The sequence below is a fragment of the Protopterus annectens genome, chromosome 3.part0 (assembly GCF_019279795.1).
Source record: "Protopterus annectens isolate FY-2018-M chromosome 3.part0, PAN1.0, whole genome shotgun sequence".
In the NCBI taxonomy this organism is placed as follows: domain Eukaryota; kingdom Metazoa; phylum Chordata; order Ceratodontiformes; family Protopteridae; genus Protopterus; species Protopterus annectens.
Window position 1 is genome coordinate 1212693951 of NC_056731.1, and position 21140 is coordinate 1212715090.

The 21140-nt window shown below is 37.7% G+C and overlaps 1 protein-coding gene across 3 annotated transcripts in view; it reads left to right on the top strand.

Moving 5' to 3' along the window:
• The first annotated feature begins 522 nt into the window (after positions 1-522).
• The window catches only part of LOC122796716 (desmoplakin), a 1113853-nt gene continuing 1093235 nt past the window's right edge, over positions 523-21140 (top strand). Inside the window, exon 1 of one of the 3 annotated variants that reach the window (XM_044065413.1) lies at positions 523-885. In XM_044065413.1, the coding sequence (XP_043921348.1) occupies positions 704-885 (182 nt within the window). In that variant the 5' untranslated portion in view covers positions 523-703. The remainder of the gene's footprint in view (positions 886-21140) is intronic. The other 2 variants (XM_044065414.1, XM_044065415.1) reach the window with 2 other exon arrangements.

A 21140-nucleotide genomic window follows, 5' to 3' on the forward strand; every position in this document is an offset into this window, starting at 1 on the left:
TCCCAGTTGTAACCCAGTATAGATCTGTCATTCTGTCTGGTTAAATGAATCCTTGTAATAATTGTTGTCCCGTCATTGTAAATGACAGTACAATTGACCTGTGCCCAGCCCAAAAAAGAACAAAAGTGTGTTTAAGGTTAGGTCACACTTCTTTAGATTCACGGTTAACCCAGAGTACAAGCATTTCTTAAAAAAAAGTACAAGCCGTCAAATCCGAATCCGTGTGCTGGACGTGATTTAATCCCATTACGCAGACCTTGAATAAAAAACGCATATCGCACAGTGTTATTAAAATTAAGCCTATAATTTTGCGGCATTAGTATTTTGTTACCACATAATTTAATAACTGCCTACAACATTGCAGGGGTGTCCTCATTCGTCGAATATAAGTAAACCATCACATTTACAGATGCTTCAGCCCTAATACCTAACAAACTTTCCCCTTAGCGAAGGTGTTGGACAGTCGCTGGGCGTTGTCACCATGAGAATATTTAACAAGAAACGAGGTGTGGCTTTGTTCCATTGGCAGCGGAGACAGTCTTTTCACTAGTACTCGTATTCCCGCAGCCGCCTCATAGAGAAAACAGGAGCGCACCTTTCTCCGCCTACTTTTAGCTTCCGGGCTCCTTTCTACTTGTTGAAACTATCGGTGTAATCCGAAGACGGTTTTCCTTTGTAGATTTGAGAGGTTGAATTGTGCGCTATGAGCCTGTATGGATCTCAGTCGAGACTGAACACTCTGGGACAGATAGGCCGTTCTGACTCCGGACAGGACTTAAACATGACTTACAGAAGACAGGATTATTACGAACGAGGTGGATCTATGAGGACATCGGGACAGTATGGCGATGTTTTCGGAGACGGGTATGGCCCACCTGTAATGGGGTAAGTGCATATATGGTGTTTGGGTGCAGTACGTTGCGTTTATGGCCGAAAAGGTGTAGCTGCTTCCCACTTGAGGGACATTCACAACCACCAGTGGATTCAGCGCTGAGGGATGCAGGTGTGAAGGGTCTTCTGTTTTCTCCCCGACAAAGTTCCAAACAGAATCGCTCCTGTCGCAGTGGCGCTGTCCGACAGATTGTTTTCTTTCGCGGGGGAATTTATAGACAAGCACTAGTACGTAAATGCACTGGGATTTTTCCGCATGTGCGGAAATTACTAACCCCGGCTTTAATGGTGCTGCGTGAGGGGTTTATTTATTTATTTATGTACACTGGGACACCCACGGGATGACTTCCTTTCATATATAAATATATAGACAGCGGCAGTAGCGCAGGATAGGGCACACTGGGGGTCGTCTACGGGATTATTTTCTTTTTTTATGTGAAAGTTTATAGCTAGCAGCAGGTCTATTGGGTTTGTCATTAATTTGGGGTTATGGTGATTTTTGTTGTGTGAACACTAGTGTATGTGTGTAGTGCAGATTACTGTACTGGTATTATCATTATTTTAAGCTAGAATGTTGCTGTATAAATTTGCAGTGCGTTATGTAAAATACACTGTCGTAGGCTGTGTAATCTTTTGCACCCGGGTTAAGTGACTACATTTTCGGGTTATTGCAACAGATGTTTAAGATACGGACTTAAGTAGGAACAGAATTTCTTCTCCGAGTGTATATAAACTTTTTTGTCCCAAAGTAATAGTGTCTTGTGTGCATCTGATATTTTATAAGATCATAGATCTAGAGGTATGACGCTCGTGTTAGCTACGTAATATGTAGTAGTTTGTGTTCACATACATGAACTTTGATATTTTGGATTATTTGTAAACAGTGTGCGAATGGTGATTGCAGATCATGTGTGCAGTCAGGCATAATCTGCAAAGCAACCAAGTGCTGTGTTATGCGTATAACTGTCAAAGAGGGAGTCAGCAGCTAGGGGTATGTGTTGGGACTGGAACAGTCTTCCCACTTAACCTCCAAACATTGAAAATCATAGCACTTGCCTTCAAAAGGCATTTTTGAGGGTCAGGGAGAGGAACACTATTTTTCATTATAGAAGATCTTTATGTTTTAGACGATGCCCCTCAACCCCTGATTTTTCAGGGATACCTGATTTTGACTCCAGTTTTTAGCTTTGTCCCTCTTAATCCCTCCCAAAGTTGGTGACTTTTGGAGACAAATTACAGTTAATAAGTAATGACAATAATTAGAATTGTAGACTTCATAAAATGTGTTTGTGTGTGCGTGTCTAAAGTCAGTAGTAGTAAAAGAATCCCTGATTATTTCTGGATTTGTCCCTGATTCGTTGAGAGCTATGTTACAGACCTTGTATAGTTAGTGTCAGAGAATCTTTGTATAGGCATGGTTTATGTATGTAATAAAAGTATGTACTCATAAACAGCTCTAAATTTTGAGGAACATCATAGGTATGTACTAGGCTAATGGCCCGGGAGCCTTTACAAGCCTAGCCCATAGGATTACCGTGGCATTGTGCCACCCGACCTTAGTTCACAGTGCCTCTGAGTGATCCCTGGGGTGAATTTTCTATTTCCCATCCAGCTATCAAGATTTCTCTTGAAGACGGCCAGGATGAGCAAAGCTAAATATGAGAGCCAAAATTATAGTAATTGGGCATTATCTCTGCTGTTGCCATATCTCTCAGTTTAAATAAGTAGGTTGGCGTGTTTGGGGGTGAAGCAGAAGTTTTTTTTGGGGGGGTGGGGTGGGGTATTGGTACTTGCTAATATTATAGTATATAGGGTGGATCATGATGGCTGGGGCATTTTTGCAAGAGATCTGTTTTAGTGGGCACCCTATGAGCCAGCCATCTTGTTGTGGAGAATAATCTGATGATACTGTTTCAGCCAATCTTCTCAATAAGTGATCAGTAAAGCAGTACATATAATAACCTCATATTTTATGTCATACTGCAGAGATTTTCTATTTTTAATGCAACTTTATTATCTTTACTTTTAAATGTACATAGAGTAAATATGATGAATTGATAGTTTGTTTAGGTGAACATTTAATTCTTTTACGATGAGGTTTTACATTAAAGTATGTGCAGTGCAAAGGTAAGGTAAATGCGGAACTGTGTATCTTAGGAGATACGGTTGTAGCTTAAACTGTTTTGCCTGCATAACTGTGACACAGATTGCACGTTTGTGCCAAATTTGAAAGAATGTGCTGTGCTTTAGTTAACAAACATCTCTCGATATAAAGAGGATTTCACAGCAAAGCTGAAGTACATGTGCTCATTTTCTTCATTCTGTAAAGCAGTGAAGTACAGTAAACATTGAAAATGTGATGCAGTATCAGAGGATAAAAATTGGTAACGCCTTAATAAGCAGCAAATGTGTGTTAATTAATTACGTCATGTTTATGAACAGGGAGGATTTATGTTATCCTTTTTACTGTTGAGACTTAGTGTAGTTATTAAGGTTATGCTGTTCTAAATTGGAAACTGAATACTGTAGGATTAAAAGTTGAGAAACATGGAAAATTACTTGTAAGTAAAAATGTATTTTTAAAGCAGGAAGAAAAATAAAGTTGGGTATCAAGTTTAGGCCTTAAGATTCTGTTCCTTGTTTACATCATTGTCTTGAAATTTTTGTTATAATTGCGATGTATGACTACTGCACTGTTTTTTTTTTTTTTAGATCATAAGGTATTGATGTACTAGGCATCAAATTATCACTGTGTAAATATTGCATATGTGAAGTTCTAATTAACTGTCAACGTGTGTCTGTATTCTTTGTTGTCACTGTACTAAGGCTTTATTACTATGTGTAGACACATTTCTGTTAAAGGTGTGTTTCTGGTATGGACTTTATGTTAGTGAAACTTGTATGTGCAGAGAATTTGTTTTCCCTGGAGATCTCCACGGTAAATTTGATGTGTTCAGTTGGACCTCTTCTGGAGAACAAGCAAATGAAAAAAAAAATGTGTAATGTTTTTAAAGTAAAAGAAAGTCACTCTTTATAAATAATGCTAAGCCATCTGAAGATTTGCTATAATAGTGGTAGGCATTTTAGCTGTGTTTTAATTCTGTAGTTATAAATAGTTGAAAGATCAATCTTCAGTTTTTGGGGGAGATTATTATATGGAAATTGTTATTAGATTTGTGGACCTCTAGCTTTAGCTTTACATTTCATAATATAATAAATCAAATATTAGGGTAGTGTGGAAGACAGGTGAAGACGAGAGTACAGGCGGGATGGAGTGGGTGGAGAAGAGTGTCAGGAGTGATTTGTGACAGACGAGTACCAGTAAGAGTGAAAGGGAAGGTCTACAAGAGGGTAGTGAGACCAGCTATGTTATATGGGATGGAGACAGTGGCACTGACAAAAAGGCAGGAGTTTGAGCTGGATGTGGCAGAATTAAAGATGTTAAGATTTGCAGTGGATGTGACGAGGGTGGACAGGATTAGGAATAAGTATATTAGAGGGTCACCCCAGGTTGGAAGGTTTGGAGACAAAGCAAGAGAGGCATGATTATGTTGGTTTGGACATGTGCTGAGGAGGGATGCTGAGTATATTGGGAAAAGATGCTAAGGATGAAGCTACCACCATAACAGGAAAAGAGGAAGGCCTAAGATAAGGTTTATGGATGTGGTGAGAGAGGACATACATGCAGGTGGTTGGTGTGTGGTGAGAGAGGACATACATGCAGGTGGTTGGTGTGACAGAGCAAGATGCAGAGGACAGGAAGAAATGGAAACAGATGATCCGCTGTGGCGACCCCTAACGGAAACAGCAGGAAGATGATGATGATGAGGGTAGTGTAGAAACTGTAGATATTTTAGCTTATAACGTTAACAGGTATGTTGTTGAACTATTTGTAAATACATTTTCACCACATTGAAACTACAGATCTTTTGTCTGATCTGTAAGTTTTCATTGTTTTTGTTTGCATACCAACTAATATGCATAATTTATTGGTTGATGTTTCAAAAAGTTTTTCCTCCCAGGCTATTACTATGAAGGGTTAGTTTGTAATCAATACAGTTACATGGCTAACACATATTTATGTACTTCTTTTTTTCCAGACATTGCAGGGGAATATTTATTCTGCTTGTACATACACAGTTTTATTTATTTTTTATTTTTAGTTTTGTACACTTTTTGCAATGGACTAAATACATTTTTGAGGAGTCATTTGCAACTTTTTCAGATTGCCAGATTTTACGATAAAGTGTGCCTTTCTGCTGGATTGGAGGTGGATAGGTGAAGTGATACTCTTGTCAGCATTGTGCTTGGTTTTCTTACTTATGATGTGTAGATAAGTACTGTAGCCTGGTCATTCTAAAGGATACGTTTTTTTATTTTAATAGCTAATGTTGGGTGTTACCTGGTGAAGATCAGTTTTAGTGGAGGCCAGGGGAAGCTGTACACTGCAAATCGACAATTGTGCAAGAAATTTCAGTAGCAATACTTAAACTGGAGAGTGGGTAATTAACAGGACAAGTGCAGTGTTGCACTCTGTAGTAGTAACTGTAACTGTCCCGGAGCTGGAATTATGCCTCTCAGTTGTTTAGAATTTTGCATAACGTCCACAGTTTTACCTCATAATTTTTGCCCTGTCCCCGACAACATTTTTGATGTTTCTAGTAAATCTTTGAGTATTACTGTTAGTAATGTCCAGCATTACAGTTTCATATTTATTGTTCAGAGAATGCATGTCTATGCAAAACCTGTTGTACTATTAACTTTTTTAAGTGGATTACAGTAATGTTTAAAACTTGTCCCTGATATTTTGGTCTTTGTGCTCTCACCTCCATTATGTTTAGCTTTGTTTTGAGTTCTTGAGCAAAGAAGTTGAGAGGCGTGGTTGGAATAGGTAGTAAAGTTGATATGTTTGGTACAGTAGTACTCAGTGAAGTTAAAAACAAGACTAAGTTAATTTGATTGATTTGTTTAAGAACGTTTAAATCAAAGAATGGCAGTATTCATGGATAGGAGGTAAGAGGAATGAGCGATGGGTGAGTTTAAGGTGATTTTGCTTAAAATCAAAAATAATTGACTGTAATGAAAGTAAAATGCCAAATAAGAGTAGTAGGTATGGAAGGAGCTTCTATGACTATAAAGTGAGGAAAGGACAATATTTAGGATCAGACATCTAGAAATCAGAAATGGGAAAATGGTATTGTCACAGAGAAATGTAGCTCAGAGGATTAGACTAAATAATCTGTGGAATTTTAACTCCTTGCCAAGATTTCAGACCCAGGTCTTCCCTCCACATTGAAGCAGTTCCAGTTCAGCTAGTACTTAAATTTTATGTGTGAATTGAATGTGGATCCTTCATATTTCACCCTAGCATAAAAACAGTTTCTTGGCCTCTGGGAAAGATCTTGCCTCCAGATTTTAACTTTTATTAGGGTTTTTGCCATGCTGCTGTCTGTTTCAGTACTACTTGTACTGACAGTTTCGTATATGTATACCAGTGTCACTTGTGTGTTTGTAAATGCTGCCCTTTTTTTTTGCTATGAGTGAATATTTTAGTCACTTGTTCCACTTTATATTTAGTTAATAGCTAATAACGTATCAGCTTTCTTTCTCACTTGTCACAAGTGATAGCGTAGTACCCATTGCCTGTGCTGATGGTATGCAGAAATGGTATGTACTGCAATGTTACACACACATTTTCATGGCTACTGTAGGTATTTTCCAAACGTTTGTGATTGCCACTCCTGTTCATTGTTTTTGTAAACAGTAGCTTGTTTCCGGTATAGAGCAGACTGTCAAACATTTATCCTTGCTGACAAGAACATGAATTCTTAATTCAAAACTGCAAACTAACTTCCACTATATAGGTAGTCCTCTACAATTATCGTAGAACCACAAACTGAAGACCAGCTACACGAAATAAAGGAAAAAAGATTTAATGAAATCCAAATCACATGAAACTTCTCTAGCGCCTCGGCCACTTGCCTTTAACATACTCTGTTAAAGGCAAGTGGCCGAGGCGCTAGAGAAGTTTCATGTGATTTGGATTTCATTAAATCTTTTTTCCTTTATTTCGTGTAGCTGGTCTTCAGTTTGTGGTTCTACGATTTATCCTTATTGGTTGTGGTTTATTTCTAGTCCTCTACAGTTAGTTAAAGATCTGCTGCAAAAGATTTTTAATGTTAAACATTGAACAGTTTCAAGTTTCTCCATCAATATGATCACATATTGCCAATTCTCCAGTAAATTCCATTTTAACTCTCCTAGGCAGATACAGTATTTTGCAGTGCATGACTGCAGATGTGTTGGGTCATTCACCACGTCCATGCAGAATGCAGTGACCTCACTGTTTGGGAAATCACTGATTTACTTAAATTGGTCCATGCAGAATGCACTGACCTCATTGTTTGGGAAATCGCTGATTTACTTAAATTGGTCTTGTAATTGTTTATAATTAAGTAATATCTTACATTTATTCTGACAAGGAAAGAAAATACTGGGTCTTGCAATCTTTTATGGAAATGGTCACTAGTTTCCTTGAACATCCACAAATGTATCGTCAACATCATTCAGATGTTTCTACCAAGAGAGTGGAACAGCAGATATTGATTGACTTCTACATTCAGAGGGAGTTTTCCAAGTTTATTTTACATAAATACATTAACAAAGTTATTTATTGTGATGCACATGTGATTGCCTTGTTTGAAGTTGCAATGTGGCTTACATATACTGTTTAATGCTGAATATTAAAACTCCAGTGACCTAACATTTAAGTCAGGCTTACAGATGAGTATCTAGATTTGCTACAGGTCGTCATCACTTAATGAACACGCCTTTGTGAGTCATTGCACAACCTACAGCAGTTTTTTTTTTTTTTATTAGGAATACTGTATGCAGCTGAAATTTGCCCAGAATAGTATACTATATGTATCTGAAATTTACCCAGAGTACATTGTCTGTATTTATCCTTTATTTGCCTGACCTTATGAAGTACTGTCACCTGGCAAGAAACTCCTTTTGCACCCAGAGCCTCATTGGCAGCCTGGGTAGTATTCCCAGATGAAGGAAAACATTTGGCAAGTTTGATATTCTGTATACCTTGGAAAGTCTGGAATAAACTTTCCAAAGAAAAGGTGAGGTCTGCCTGTAAAAGCAAATATTAAAATTGAACTGAAATTCATTCTGATTAGTAACTGTAATTGTTGGGTCACCTAATTCATTTTGAAGTATGTTCCTCTGTCTAGCCCAGTTTGATCCAGTAAATGTTGCAAAGTTTACTATACCATAATAGATACCTTTCAGTTTCCTAATGTCTTGTATATTGCCAAAATATGTACATACTTGGTTAACTAATAGTACCATACATGAGTTTTGCGTAATTGTCAGTGACAACCAGTTTAAGCTTTTTTACAGGCGGTCTTCTTACCTGTATGTAGTTACACTTCAGTGTTTGCTATTGGCAGTATTTTTGTTATGTTTGTTGTTAATTTACTTGTTCTTGTTTTTAGTTGGACTTCTAATGTTATGTTTTTTGTAACGTAAAAGAAATCTGGTTCTGTCTGACAGTCGTCATTCTCAGTGTTTGGTTCATTGCCCTCTTTGTAAATGTGCTTGTGTTGCAGGCATTGCACACAGATGTTATTCTCTGTTGTGTTTCTGTTATGTACTGGAGATGTGTGTTCCTGCTGCTTCTACACTGTTAGCAATGTAATTGAATGTGAAATGACTTGGTAATAATAAAATAAAGAAACCCCTTCGAAAATGCAGGTACAATCTTAAGAAGATCAGTTGAATTTTTATTTATTGATTGACATTTGATTACTGGGAAGGTCAGACTGGATGGGGCCCATTTTCAGAGGATGCCCTGGGAGAAAAGCTCCAAATTATTACAAAACATATAAGAACAATAATTTTGCAATCTTCAAAAATTGTTTTGGTCCTGTTTAGAGGTGCTTGTTTTTTTGGGGGGAGCAGTTGACAGGTACTGCTGCTGTTTTCATTCTGATTCTTATTGGTTTGCATTGGATTGACTGAGAAGTAGGAATCGGTAGTGTTTGTACGTAAGAATTCTTGTAAGTAGTTTTCCCACACATGTTATTGAATTTCCTGTTTATTGTTTCTGCTTTCTGCGTTTTATGGAAAGCCTTACTGCCAATCATTAGCGAACCGGAGTTCTGCTGTGGCGACCCCTAACCGGGAAAAGCCGAAAGATACAACAACATGGAAAGCCTGTTTTAAAAGCCTTGCTCTTTCGGTGTCAACAGCAGTTATGTTACACAGAAGATTGCAAAGTATCTAGTAAAGACTGTAACCCGAAGAAAAAAAGTTCATTGAAATACTAATCTCACGGTTAAGGGAGACTTTAGATTTTTTGTGCATTTAGTAAGTAGAATGTTAACATAAAAGAACAAATGTTAGTTGACTTTCAAAATTGTTTGTTGTAAGAAATGCAAAAATCCGTTAGCAGATGGATTATGCATGTAGAAATTAACCGGAACAGAAATAAGGTTTGCAGACATAAATCTTTTTATCATAGTAAAATGGGGGAAAATGAGTTGTGGGTGGGTGGATAAATTGTGGGAGATACGCAGATTTCTAATCTGCTTTGATTTATTTAATTTGTGCAATATGGGCTAATCCCACGAAAGGAGTGCACTATACTTAATGGGAAACCAAGAAAAAAGGTTTCATGCAGAACAAGAGCAGGACACCCAGTACTCATAGCAGTGGTGCAGCGGTAGCGTTGTTGCCTCACAGCAAGAGGTTCTCCCGTTCGATTCTCGGCTGCAGTGTGGGGAGTACTTCTTCTGTGTGGAGTCTGCATGTCCTCCCCGCAGTTGGGTGGCATTCGAAAAACATGCATAAATGGGTGTTTCTTCATTAAAGGTTGGACTCTGGGTTCGTGAAAATCTACTGCCAATCATTAGCGGACCGGAGTTCCGTTGTGGCGACCCCTAACCGGGAAAAGTCGAAAGACAACAACTGTGTCATAAGTAATCTTCACTGGCAGGTTTTAAAAAACATATGTTGCATTGTTCTGAAACAAATTCCTCTTGTGCAGACCTCTGCTGGAAGGAGGATGGGCTGACACCAACAAAGTGGTGAAGAATGTTTGCAGGCAGATTGTAGAGAAGTTATGGGTGTGTTCAGGTGAAATATTTCTGGTGGGTGAGAGATTATGTGGAAGTTGGATTAATTATTTTATGTTTTCATTACTGACAGATTGTCACCGGGCTAGAAAGCCAGGACAAAAACAAAATAGGACCAACACATAGGTAAACTGTTGGAATGCAAGAAACACATCCAAACAGCAAGCAAGCAATTCCAGATAATGGACACACTGAGTCAGTAAAAACAAATTTATTAGGAATCCACAATGTTTTCAGGAAAAATCCCTTCTTCAGTATCATTTAAATAGTTCAAGGAAATTAGACAGCCCAAACAAAAACATATCAAATTAGCCAATTGAAACTTAAAGTCAGTATTAAACCTATATTAAAGAAAAGACAAACTATTTTAAAATGTTTTGTGTTTTTAGATTTGTTAGATTTTTTTTTATAAATATGATTTGTAGTAGGATTCTTTTTTTATAAATATGATTTACAATAGGATTCTTTTTTTGTATTTCTTGTATGTATGTATGTGTGTGTATGTATATATGTGTATATATATATATATATATATATATATATATATATATATATTTTTTTTTTTTTTTTTTGTATATGTAGAGTGACTTTCAATTGGCTAATTTGATGTTTTTTTGATTGGGCTGTGTCATTTCCTTGAACTATTTAAATGGAGTTCTGGTTCTAAAGTTGTTATACTGAAGAGGGGATATTTCCCGAAAGCTTTGTGGATTCTTAATAAATCCGTTTTTACTGACTCAGCATGTCTGTTTTCTGGAATTGCTTACTTGCTGTCTAGAAAGCCAGGACACCAATGATTCTTTTTTCGTACTGTTACTACAGAGGATCGAGTAGGGAGAAATGCAGATGCCATGATGGTGTGTTTTCAGCAAGGTCAGATTGTTGACCTTTACTTGACTTGTGAAGTATGAGCCTTAAAGATAGGCAGACTCTGGTGTGTGGTTTCAGATTTCCTTGGGGGTGCTGCACAGGCAATCCAACTTTGACTGTATTGCAGCATTTCACTAGTTGCATTAATAAGATGCACTAAATGCATGCGTTTCAGAGCGCATGGTGGTACTTTACACTGCTGCTTTAGTGAAAACTGTAGGTAAGCTGTATATTTACTTTATACATCTGTCATATATGCAGCTTTCAGAACAGCTGTAGACACCATTTAGTAGTCAATGGCACTGTGTATCCCAGGTTTACTTAGCAAACTGAGTATCTTAACTGTTGCATCCATTAGCAATGTAACCAGTGTGTAATGTCTGTAACTCATTTACCTTTGGCCTGGAGCTTGACTGAAAAAGGTCTTGGGTGGATCAGTTCACTTAACCTCTTGATATACAAACAGTAAAGAGAATTGAGAAATCTGTGCCATATGCGTAAAGGTTGGCTGTTGGTCTCCCTTGATCTAACCTCTTTTTTTAAAACAAGAAACATCTAAAGATATGTATGACATAGAACATGTTACATTTATATAAATGACAATAAATCCTAGTGGCAAAATCTCTGTTGCAAACATACATTCCAAACCGTGTGACACAACTGTAGCTGCAAACATTACACATCATATCCAGTCATTGTTAGTCAACCATTACATAGCTCATTCAAGTACTGCCATCTTTTAAACCTCTTTCTACTTCTACATATATTGAGTCCACAATTCCCATTTTTTCCAATGTAATTTGCTCTTACGCTTTTCTAAAGATCCCAGTTCCAGTTGTTTTAGCTCTTACAATCTTCACTACTGCTAGTAAAGTTGTTTTAGACTTTATTTCCATTTTCTATTAATTGCTTTTTTTTGGCAGTGATCATAATTAGACTCAACAAGGTCTTTCTATGTCTAGGCAATTCCGAGTTTGTATCATAGCTCAAAAAAATAATTTCCCTAGTCACTCCAGCTTGCTCACCCAGCATCTCCGACAGAGCAGTCTGCAGGGAATCTTTAAAGACTACCAACTCATTACACTCCCAGAAAATATGCTCCCCTGTTACCCTTTTCTGCCCCATCACATCTCCAACATTTGCTGTCTACCTGAGGAAAACATTTTTGAAGTCTGTTTGGGGTATAAAAATACCTATGCAAGCACTTCCAGGCAAAGATCTGAAATATTCTAGATTTTGTTGCATATTTGGGAGACATACAATAACCCACCCTCCTGTTGTTCCTTTGTATGTTGCTTATCTGATCTCTCTTCCTAGTCATTCCTAACCTCCTCTGATTGATTTTTATAGTTATCATGCAATTATTCCTTTCTTAATGGCAACTTCTGTTCTAGATTCTACTGTATTGTGATATCAATCCTTGATATGAAAGGCAATCTTTAGCCTGCAGTCCAAATAAGTTAATTGGTATCTTCCCATTGTATTACCTTTTCCTGTCTAGGTATTTTCTGCCAGTACCTTGGTTCCTTTGTCAGTTTTCTCCAATATATTCCCGCTCTTCTTGCCCTATTGTCTGTATCCCTAATTGCAGTCATCCCTATCAGCAGAATCTCCTTTCTCCATTCCCATGTTGGCTTAGTTCTTAGAAGACTTTCTGCTGCTTTATGAATATAATAGTTTGTATGATTATTATTCTCCTTAAAGGTCTGCATCCAACATCCCAGTCTCTCCCTGTTACTTGAGCTTCCCCCCTGTTTCATCATCATCGCTTGCCACTTTGAATTACAGTTTTCTGCTTGTGCTGTGTTATAGGATCCTTATCTGTGTAGCACTGAAGTACCCCTTCAATGCGGGTAATCCCAATCTGCCCAGTTATATTGGAAGAAATAAGCTTATCCCACTTGACTGTTGTCGTCTTCCCCTCCAAGGTAAAATCCTGCAGCTCTTTGTTAGTTGCTATCCACAACTTCTCTGGTTGATAAAAATATGCCTGACCAGTGTATAAGACTAAAGGGACTAAAAATAATTTTAACACTTGTATCTTACTATCAATATCCATATAATAAAGTTTTTATTTTCTCAGTTTTTGTATTGCCTTTTTAGTCTCTTCCTACATATCCTTAGCTGCCACACCAGTACAATTTTTAATCCATACTCCTAAATACTTCATTTTATCATGTCCCCATAAATATGGATATTGCTGAACCAGTTCATATGTGAGTACCTAATTTACTGCTGTTGTTTTTGTGTTTGCTTCACTAATTTTGTATACCAAAAAGATTTGAAACTTTGTCAGCTGTCTCAATATGTTCCACAACACTGTAATGCTTCTTTCTGGTTTTGTCAGTTGTAAAATAATGTCATCTGCAAATAGAGCCAGCTTTTATTGACTACCATACCACTTACATCCTTGAATTTCTGAGTCCCTTATTTTCTTTGCCAGTGGTTCTAAATATAATGCAAATAACAAAGGGGGAGATGACACCCCTGCCTCTTGGCATAACCTCTTTCTTTTAACAGAGGTGAGGCTCTTAGGTTTTACTCCTGCTATTACAAAGTTTTTTCATCAGATAGTATGATACATAAGTAAAACTGGTACGAAAACCATTCCTGTCAGTTTTAGATTAGACAGTTGGGGTTTTGCCCTAATGTCTTTCTCCTTTCAGATGTAGTGTCTGTGGGAGGGGGAATTTTCCCTTTTAAGTAGATTATGGCATGGAGCAGGTAGCATCTTGGTTCATGCTTTTGTCTGTGTATTTATTTCATTTGTTAATCGAGTTGAGCCGCTTAAAGTTAAATAATATGCAAGTGTACAGAATGAAATGCATCATCATTTTATAGCCTTATCCTTCTGTACTGTGGTTACAGACTGCCTTGCATATGCTGAGTAAAATTAATCTATCCAACGTCTTTCAGTAAGGGAGAAGTATGTAGTACGTTACTCCTGTCCTTTATAGCTAGCAACGTGTGATAGTGTTTTTCTTTTTTTCCCCAATGCACTTGAGACTTTGTTATGAGTACAAAAACACTGAATACCATTTTACAGTCCTAGCATCATGAATTGCATGGTGGGCGAACTTTAAGGGATAGCAAAAGCAAGAAAAAAACACAAACCTTAGGTCAAAAGAGAACTTCAGAACCATACATATTGATTTCTAGCACATTTTGCTGCATCAAAATGTACTTTCATTGTTTGAAAACAACCACTTTGTTGTACATCTGCATTTGTTTCCTAATTAATTTTGTCACTGGGTAGATTTTCTGTTGCAAACAAGGGAGTATTAGGTTCAGTTGCTATGATGGCATAAAGCTTTTACTCATGGCCAAATCATCATCAGCCACGGTTCATTCAACATGTTTGGTAACTGCAGGCCTTGCTGGTGGTTGTGGTAGTGGTGATGGGTCAATGGAGGAGTGAGCGGCCAACAGCCTACTTACCTGCCCTGCTGTGGTAGTCACATTATAGGACTTGTTTTTGGTGGAGGAGACCCGGGACTTGTTTAGGGCACACGGACTAGAGCAAAGGAAGGAACCCTTGCTAGTGCCTTGTAGTGCTTGCATACATTGCTGCATTTAAGCAGTTTACTTGTCATCCCTAGGAGAGTGTGGTAGGTAGAACTAGCTTCCTGTTTCGTGATCTATGAGAAGTACAGCAAAATGAGTCCCTTTAATGTCTGCTAACCCTCCTGAATTGGCTAACCCTCCTGAATTGGCAAGTCAGCAGGGAAGTACTCTTTTTGAAAGGAAGCACTTCCCCACCCACACACACTGTAGTAGGACCATGACGGTGGTAATTGAGGAAAATGGGTGGATATGTACCCTTCTTACCCCACTCCCAAATATTTCACATGTGTAGTTTGTGTAGTAGTATTATTAGAAAAGGCATGCAGATAAATTGTAATGCTTGTACAGTACTGAGTGCTAGTGTGACTGTACATATCGTGGGTCATGGAGAAGACCAATAGTGTAATTTACGTGTGTGTCTTGTATGAAGGCTGCATGCTGTGTGAGGAGACTTATGAGGAGAATTTGTGGTTAGAAAAATTAAGTGCTGCACGTTTCTCGTTTTGTAGGTATTTTCATGTCACGGCACGTTTGTAGCCATTATTTATAGCATGTTGCAGTTGTTTGCAGAGGTATGTGTTTTTAACTAATACTTTTCTTTTATGAGAAGTCAAGCTATGACTTTATTCGAGAACTACCCGACACCATTTTGTGTATGCTGATTTAGTAATACTGTGTTATCAGCTTCTTTTTAAGCACAGTCCATGTTATACAGTTTGGTTGATTCAATTTTTTTATAATCCGCTCATCAGAACCACTAAAATAATGTAGGACCACGAGAATGGTAGTGTACAACTCTTGTTTAAACCTGCAGTGCGCTTGTGCTGCAGTTTTGATAGTGAGGAAAGAAACTGTTGCCTTGTTCTTTTACTTGCTAGGTGGCCTTTCTTTTAAATATGAGATACGCCTATGACTTCCCAGCTAAAATGAAACTTTCTTTTTATTGATTTAGAGACTGTACGTGAGCTTCATTAATGGCCTAAATTGTTTTCCGCTGATAATTGAAACCTTTGGAAAACATTGTTTTTGTAGATAATTTTGAAAAGATTTGTTTTGCTGCATGTTTGCGTAGTGGGGTCTTCTGGCGTGCATGCTTGTGTAGTGGGGTCTTCTGGCATTTGTTACACTAATTTAAATGTAGCATTCTTCCCATTTAACATAGTCTTTTAGAATTGTATATGTTTTACTGTTGAGTATGTTGAATTATGTTTATTTTATTAATGCTCTTGTATTTGAAGGGTCTTTGGTGTTTATATATTCCCATAGCAGAGTTTGCGAGTTCAATTTGTAGTTATAACCTCTCAACTCTGGAAACATGCATCACAGTATACTTGGTTTTAGGGTAGAAGTAATATCTTGGTGTTGAATTTGTTAAAATTCTGTAATAGTTGTTTACAGGTAGATGCACTATTTAAATTAAATGGTAAGGTGGTGTGCTGTAATTTCCCAGTTATTTTCATGATGTACAGATAGTAGCTGTATATGGCTATGATTGTAGCCAAAAGCTGAACTCTCAGAAAGTCTAACCTGGACCTGTTACATATTTGTAATTGCTAAAAACTCACCTAATAAACAAGTGGCTATGCCCCTGCAATACCCCTGACTAGACTAAAACCAGCATGCTCTTCAAGTTAATATTGCTCATAACCCTACCCCCACCTACCAAGCTTATCGTACCATGGCTGACTTGTATCTGTCAAGTTCCCACTGTCAACCATCTATCACATTCTACATCTACTACTGCCCAATTACTTCTAAACCCACTCTATTGTAAATAAGCTACTGTCTGAATACTATCTAATTATACCTAACTCCACTACTACGGTGTATACTCTGCTGTGTGTTATCTTTACTGTTTATGGTGTAAAATGACATATTCATTACAGTGGTTTACATATGAAATCACAGTTTTCTTGTACAAATGTACTATTACTATATTAATATTTGTGAGGTGGTGCAGCGGTAGCGTTGTTGCCTCACAACAAGAGGTTCTCCAGTTCAATTCTTGGCTAGAGTGCGGGGAGTGCCTTCTGTATGGAGTCTGCATGTCCTCCACGCGGTTTGATGGGTGTTCGAAAGACATGTGTAAATAGACATGCCTTCGCTGAAGGTTGAACGTCGAGCTGGCACCTCGGCGTTTGTGAAAATCTACTGCCAATCATTAGCGGACTGGAGTTCTGCTGTGGCGACCCCTAACCGGGAAAAGCCGAAAGACAACAATAACTGTGTAAATGTCACATATATTATTGTTTGGTAACTGTGGAGCTTTTCTCCCCGGGCCTCCGCTGAAAAGGACACATGTCCAGTCGGACTTTCCTGGTAAACAAATGTAAAATAAAATAAGTAAATAATAAAAAATAATAAGAGTATATTTTCTATGAAGAAACAATGTTACCATGGAAAGAAATGAGACTGAGATCAGAATCTGGATCACCACTGAAGAATTCAATTTAGAAAATCTAACAACAAAACCAAATGCTGTACAACTGCGGAGTGTGTGTGTGTGTGTGTGTGTGTGTGTGCGTGTGTGTGTGTGTGTGTGCAGACGGGGTCAAAGTGCAACTATAAATAAATATATTGATTGTAACCAAAAATAACAAGGTCAGTATCTCAAAACGAGTAGATTTACTTCAATCCTCAAAACCATAAAAAAAGTGAGATAACAGTTTTAGAAAGAATTGCAAATAAATAATGCCACTAAAACTTGGCAGAGACTTTCAATTGAATAATTTATGAATGCAATTTATAACAGGCAAAAAAACTACACACCAATGAATAAAAAAAAAATCAGCACATATGGGCCAGTACCGAACTAGAAATAACTGATCACAAATGAAATCTTGTACCTCCTCCAGAGATTAATGGGGCACACTATGTGATATACTGTATGGAATGTAAAACAGCAAAACAGAGAGGACTTACCTAAAAAATGCTTTGTAAATGGGGACCTATTCTACGGAAAGCAAGCATACAATGGTGCTGGGAAAACAGCTATTAAAGTTGTTAGATCATACTGTATTTAGTACCTTCTACACACCATTCAAACAGACTGGATTAAAGTCCTTTACAGATGTTATAGAAAAGGATTTATAAGCATTGTAAACTCTCATAATGCTACTCCCCCATTTAAGGTTCCTGTTCTTGCGTTTGACTATTAAGTCTATCCTATTAAATACATCATATGCACCAACGATGTTCATAGGTGTATACACTAAGCTAATGACCACCAGAGCTTTTACAATCCTAGCCATGAAACCCAACACAACTACATCCCCTGGTACTCAGTTTTTATATCTGCGCACACACACACAAACACACATGCGCACACACACACACACACACACACCTCAGCTGTTATTGAGATTTTTGGCATCCAGCATGACTATTTCCGAATGTTCGTTACAAAACACATTATCAGACCTATGTGAATTAAGTCATCTGCTGCTTCAGTATCTTATGGCTTGCCATTCTGTGTCCCCTAACTAAACTCTTTGAAAGATTTCCTTATGGTCAAATTTTACAATACATCAAGTAGTAGGATATACCTGCTAACAGCTAATGCAGAGTTTGCCCTAACTACTGTACTATTACAGCAGCATATACCATCACTAATCAAATCTACAACATGGACTCTATTCCTGACTGGGTGCATTGTTTCTGGATCTGAAGAGGACATTTGAAATGACTGAACACAGACAGGTCCACAGGTATATACCAGACTAATGACTCGTTAATGTTGTTACATAAACAAAAGACAAGTGTGAGTTCTCTCAGAAATCACACAATGGTAAAGTAGCCATCAAGCCAACAGATCATTCATTATTAATGAAGAAAAATTCTCAGTGACCAGACTACCAATAGTGTCCACAAAGATCAGTTGATGGTGCTCTACTTTTTGCCATATTTATAAATGTTCTCTCCCTGCAACCTTACAAACATCAACAGCATACTTTATGCGGATGTTGTAGTTTTTACTGCAGCAGGAACCGGTGCCCTTAACAATTCCAACCACTTACAGGTGGAACTCAAAATGTTTTGGAACTGGCACACCACAAAATCTCATTATCAACAAATGAGAATCACCACCACGTTGCTAGATTACCATGGAAAGGTACTAATCCCATTACTGCAACAGACATCTTGAGGACTCTACCAACAGCCACCACTAAAAAGAAATAACCTTGTTGTTACCTTTGATCAGTACCAAAACTTTTACACCCACACTGAAGCTAAAGCAGACAAAATTCTAGCCCAAATTCAAATTTCCTGCAAAATATCCAGTTTATTCTCCCCTGAAGCCAGGCATATAATTGCAATTAAATGTACATTTCTCCAGACTGGAATAAGTGTTCCCCATCATAGTATAACTCTTCTCACATACTACCACCTTGCTGGGGATGAACAGAATACTTACATTCAGACATTAGTCTAATCTCAAGAACCACCACTGTACCACCACTTGGAAATGGCTGGCAGTAACAGCCAGAGTTACTTTCCTGCTGAGTACGCAAACCTTCCAGCTTCTGTATGGAGGGTATCGCCTGCCATTGAGAAACAGGTTGCTAACAGTCAGAGAACATCCCAAGGACCTGTACAATTAGTTGAACCTCCATTCAAATTAAGTACTACATAGAGTGCCTTTGCAAAACTAACCCCAACATGTTAGAATAAACTACCAGGTAGCTTAGTCACCAAAAACTATAAGACTTTTAAAGGAAAACTCCACCTTAGAATTAAAAAAAAAAAACACATTATTTCACTCTATCGCTGTTTTCAGTTATTTTAACACCTTAAAATCATGCTGACTGCTTCTTATATACTTTAATATGCTTTCTACAAAATGGCTGTCAACGGGGCTTGACATATTAATGTGATCTTATTTTTCTTCAAGATTGTCTCTTTCCCATAATCAAATTCAAGTCTGCTTTATACGAGTCATGCTAGACATAAGGAAGTAGTAGTGCATTCCCACACTGTTGAGACATAGAGTCATACTCCTATAACAGGACAGCTTCTTTTATTTCTTGAATGGCCCTCAAGTGTGTGTGTCTCGGGGCTTGTTTTATAGTATACTAAGGAATCTGTGGTATGCAGGGTTGCCAGACATCCCTATTTGAGCAGGTCTGTCCTGGGATCAGCACTCAAACCCCGAGTCCCACACTGCCAGTTAAAATCGCGGCGAAACAGCCTCAGCTTTATGATTTTTGATTGGCTCATATACTGGCATACGGGCCAATCATAAATGGCAAAGCAGAGCCACTTCTGTTCAATTCAAAACAGCGGGCTATTCCTCATTGAACAGAAGAGGCTCTGCTGTACAATTTTTTGATTGGCTCATATGCTGGTATACGAGTCAATCAAAAATCGCAAAGCAGAACTACATTTTTTTGGTCCCTACCCATCTCTTTACAAATCTGGCAACTCTGATGGTATGCCATGCAAGTGTAGACAAATTCCTCTGCAACTTATGTAACACATTAAGCTAAAAAAAGTGGGTGGTCTTCCCTTCCTTTGACACCTAAGTTAGGAAATGAAAGGTTTAAAAAGTAGAAGCATGTTTCAGGTACCTACACATTACTGGAATCATAGGAGAAAAGCAACCCAAGAATTGAGCTAAACTGTAGGAGAAGGTGGAGTTTTCCTTTAAAAAACATTTTATAAACCATATTACTAATGAAAATTAATGCAAATATGTAACAGGTCCAGGTTAGACTTTCTGAGAGTTCAGCTTTTGGCTACAATCATAGCCATATACAGCTACTATCTGTACATCATGAAAATAACTGGGAAATTACAGCACACCACCTTACAATTTAATTTAAATAGTGCATCTACCTGTAAACAACTATTACAGAATTTTAACAAATTCAACACCAAGATATTACTTCTACCCTAAAACCAAGTATACTGTGATGCATGTTTCCAGAGTTGAGAGGTTATAACTACAAATTGAACTTGCAAACTCTGCTATGGGAATATATAAACACCAAAGTTGAGAAAGGGTCGGGGTGGATGATATTTCATATGGTAGTGAATTCCAGACTTTGCCTATATAGTTTGAGAATAGTGATTCCCTGGCTGACTCAATCTTGATACGTGGTTTATTGGTGGAGTGTAAAGTTCTATAGCTGGTATATGGTGATAGAATATTTTGGAGTGTGGGTGTTCTTTCCCTTTGGTAGAATATCTTATGGGCTACACTTAGTTGGTTATATAGTAGGAGATTGGGGAGTTCTAGCCAATTGTTTTTTTTAAGGGGGGTACAGCAGTGAGTTGTTGATGGGGAATTGGTGGCGTATGTAGCAATTTTATTGTGGCAGGCTTCAAGCTTGGCTAAATCGGTTTCTCTAAGGTTAGTGAGTATGGGGGATGCATAAAGTAGTATTGACATCAAATGTGATTGGGTGATTTTGGCTTTAGTGTTATTTGTAAAGAATTGTTTGTTCCTGTATAAAATTCCAATTTTTTATGAACTTTTTTTTATAGTTTGAGATATGTGGATGTCAAATCTCATATTGCAGTCAATTTATATGCCTAGCAGCTTAGTATGGGGTGAGGGGGAAATGGGTATATTATCTAATGAAGTTAAATTAAAAGTACATGGAGATGCGTATGCTTTGGTGGGCTGAAATATCATAAGCTTGTTTTAAGAATTAACTGAGAGTTAGT